This window comes from Olea europaea, chromosome 4 (assembly GCF_002742605.1).
Source record: "Olea europaea var. sylvestris chromosome 4, O_europaea_v1, whole genome shotgun sequence".
Taxonomy (NCBI): domain Eukaryota; kingdom Viridiplantae; phylum Streptophyta; class Magnoliopsida; order Lamiales; family Oleaceae; genus Olea; species Olea europaea.
This window is the reverse complement of record NC_036240.1, coordinates 13,046,245-13,049,694: the sequence shown is the minus strand read 5'-3', so window position 1 is coordinate 13,049,694 and position 3,450 is coordinate 13,046,245. Positions and strand designations below refer to the sequence as shown.

At 32.0% G+C, this 3,450-nt stretch overlaps 1 protein-coding gene across 2 annotated transcripts in view; it reads left to right on the top strand.

Annotated features, from left to right (window-relative positions):
• Window positions 1-3,123, top strand: part of LOC111393681 (rho GTPase-activating protein REN1-like) — a 6,589-nt gene extending 3,466 nt beyond the window's left edge. Inside the window, exon 5 of one of the 2 annotated variants that reach the window (XM_023019343.1) lies at window positions 3,001-3,123. In XM_023019343.1, coding sequence (XP_022875111.1) covers window positions 3,001-3,086 — 86 coding nt within the window. In that variant the 3' untranslated portion in view covers window positions 3,087-3,123. The remainder of the gene's footprint in view (window positions 1-3,000) is intronic. The other variant, XM_023019342.1, reaches the window with a different exon arrangement.
• Window positions 3,124-3,450: the final 327 nt, after the last annotated feature.

Below are 3,450 nucleotides of genomic sequence, written 5' to 3'. Positions count from 1 at the left end.
ACGAATTTAGAATTTTGTGGAATACTATAACATGAATTTACCTTGATAATTGCTTATTGAGAAAAAGTGCTCTAACGAATTGAGTTTGCCAAACACTTCTTGACCAATTCTATGGGGGAGGATTCCTTCTTCCTTTTTGTTTTTGTCCTTTATATGAAGAGTGTGTTCGTGTAATTTATGTTTGGTATTTTAAAAATGGGGAGGGGTAGGTTTTGGTATGTGCCTTTAGGGATACCCATGAACGGGAAAGTGTCATAATGGTACCCCTATAATTGTACACTAAGCCCCTGTTTTTTCTGAGTAAAATCTGATTTTAATCTCAAGTCAAAGTAAATAATTAATTTTAATCACATATTCAATTTTTCTACAACTTTTCAATCACACATTTCCTTAACTTTCATCAAAATTTACTAAAACTATGATTTTAACCTACATCTAACAGGCCAAATAAGGTGATATGCTATACTAACTATGTATATAAAAAATACTTATTTTTCACTAAAATCTTGCCCATATAGATAAAAATACAAATTAGAATAATTTCTTGTAATCTTTTTCTTACCTAAAACAACATTTTCAAAAATTTCACAATGGGTCACTAAACTATGGGAAGTTATTAATTTGGTCTCCCAACTTTCATAATCTTACATTAAGGTACTAATTTAAAAATTAACGACTATAAAGGGGCGCTCGAGATGTTATAAATACGCACAATTTTGTGTAACAATCCGAGCCTCTTTGTCCAAGTCGTTAATTTATTTATTTTTCGTTTTGGGAGAGTTTGAGCCTCTCTTGGCCCTTGCGAATTTTTAATGTGTCTTCATGTTTCGAACCTAAGAATTCTAGTACCAATTGGATAGTCTCCAATAAAGCAGAGGTCTTAGATTTGAATTGACACAACCCGTCCCGAATCACCTTAATGGATCCGACGCGTGTCGTGCGCCGATGGTAGATCCCAACTAAATGCCAGACCCACCACCAAAGCAACTTTGACTTTCTTTGACTGAAAAATATTTTTAACAAAATTTTGATAGAGTTTTTTCTGAAATATGAACTAAAACCACTTGAACAATAACCAATTTTCTTCAAATCAATACCTATAATATGAATAGGGTAAGACAGTCCCTCAAAATATAAACTATTCAAATAAAATGTTGACAAATCAACATTTACTTGCTGTATAACCAACAATCTTCAAATATACTAAAGATACCAAATATCTAATGAGCCCACAATGAACTTTTCTGATTTAAGCTACATGTATCCCAAAAGAACACATAATGTATAATTTGATAAAGGATGTCATACAACCTATGATGCGTGACTTAATTTGGTGGTTTGATAGGCTCCAAAGTTGCTCCATTCGGCTGCTATTTGTCTAATAAAGAAAAAGGTGAAAAAATATATATGAGCTTAAATTTCAGTGAGTGGATAATTTGCAAATAAGTAAATTTTTCTCATTTATGCATATTTTCTGAAAATTCTTGCATTATGAAAACTTCTAGAAATTTTGAACTCTGGTAACATTTTTAAAATCAAACATGAATACATCATAAAATTCTTTGTTCTTCATTCTAGATAAGTAACTGTATAATGTAACGAATATAAATAATATGATATCCATGAAAATCTATGAAATATTGCTGCTGTTCAATACTATTAACCTCTCTTAAAGTGGATAGTACGTATGATTTAATAGCATGGGCACTAAGCTTAGTTCGTTATTAAAAGACGTGTATTTTTTGTGATGACCTGGACTTTGTGTCCTAGCCATTATATCATATGTACTGTCCACTTTAGGAGAGTATGCGCACTCTTACCTCCTTTCATGTCCTCCCAAAGTGTATAGTACGTATGATATAATGATTTGGGCATGAGGTCCTGGTCGTTATAGATGGCCTCTATTGAGCACAAGTATGGAAAGAACTACCATATGTTATTATTTGCAGTTTCGAGCAAGCAGCATTTCTGTAGTTTAGAATATTTTCATTTTAATTATTCTATAGCCACATTTCCCCCAATGTGCAATGATCAGCATATAGGTCATGTATCTTTATATTTCCTAACTCTTTTATAATTTTTGTTCCTTTCAGTGAATTGCATTCTTAGGATTCGAAACATTCTCAGGATGCCTAAACATTCTTATTATGGTCATACCTACACTTGCATGAAGACGACGCTTTTTCTTTAATACGATTAAGTGTAGAAATTAGAAAGTAATTAGATATGCTGGGCTATTTTGTATTTTATTTTGCCCTCTTCCTATTAGATTTTGTATAGAGTTGATATTTTATTTGTTACATTTTGTTTTCTTAAATGTTTTGTATGCTTAGTTTATCTAGTACATACAACTATAATGTAGTATTGATATCTTGTCCTATATTTTCAAGAATTTCCACATCTTATGTACACATCCTTGTGTTGTCTTTGACACTATTGGATTTCCTTATTTGATTTGTCATCTGACTTGAGATATATCCATGATATCCAGGAGTATCTGTTTCAGTAAGAATCTTATTAGGTTTTTTATCTGTTCTAAAAGTAATTTCCCAATTGCAAGCCTCTTTGTTTTACAGCTATGTCATATCAACTTCCTAAGGATACTGCAGACGGCCTTTACTGACAAGAAAAAAGGATAAAGGGTTCTTCCATTTATATGCAAATGGTTTCTATAATTTGTTCACAGAGTATGGTGTTCTGTGTCTTGCTTGCTGTGTTATGGTTGTGCCCTGTATCACACATGTTTTGCTTGGCTCTTCCTTTACACACCCAAAATCTATTCTTGCATATTAAAATTTAGAAAAAGAATGTTTTCTGGCTGGACCTAAGAGTTCAACTTGATTAAATTATCTTTCAGAAAATATAGGGAATCTGTACTTTTCATATTGTCTTGATGTTATGGTTCATTGACTGATCGATCATTTAAAAGAAAATTCAGTATCATGTTAGTCCTTCAAGACAAAATTTCTAGTTCTTCTGAAAATTTTTACCTGTGTGCAGGAATTGGATGGACATCATGGAAGAAAAGGTGGTTTATATTAACACGTACTTCGTTGGTCTTCTTTAGAAGTGATCCAGTAAGCTGAATTTTTAAATCTTTTGAAAAACTTCTTACATCCCAATTTCAGATATTTTTAGGAGATTATTATGAAATTTGCCAACATAGGACCATTCATATTTCTTGCTTTTGTTGAAACTGTTTAGAAATGCATTGCGAGGTGCAATTTTTCATAGCTTGTTTTAAGTGTAGCTTGTACGCCCTGTACCAGAGTTGGCATTAGATATTTAGATAATCATGTTATTGAATACCTTGTATGCTTGTACAGATATTCAATGAGATCACTCATGGCTGAATTATGCAACCAATACTGTTAAAATGTGTAGTTGATTGAACATACTGCATTATATTTTACAAATGTGATATGGCTTAGTCATAGTTCTACTTCTAGT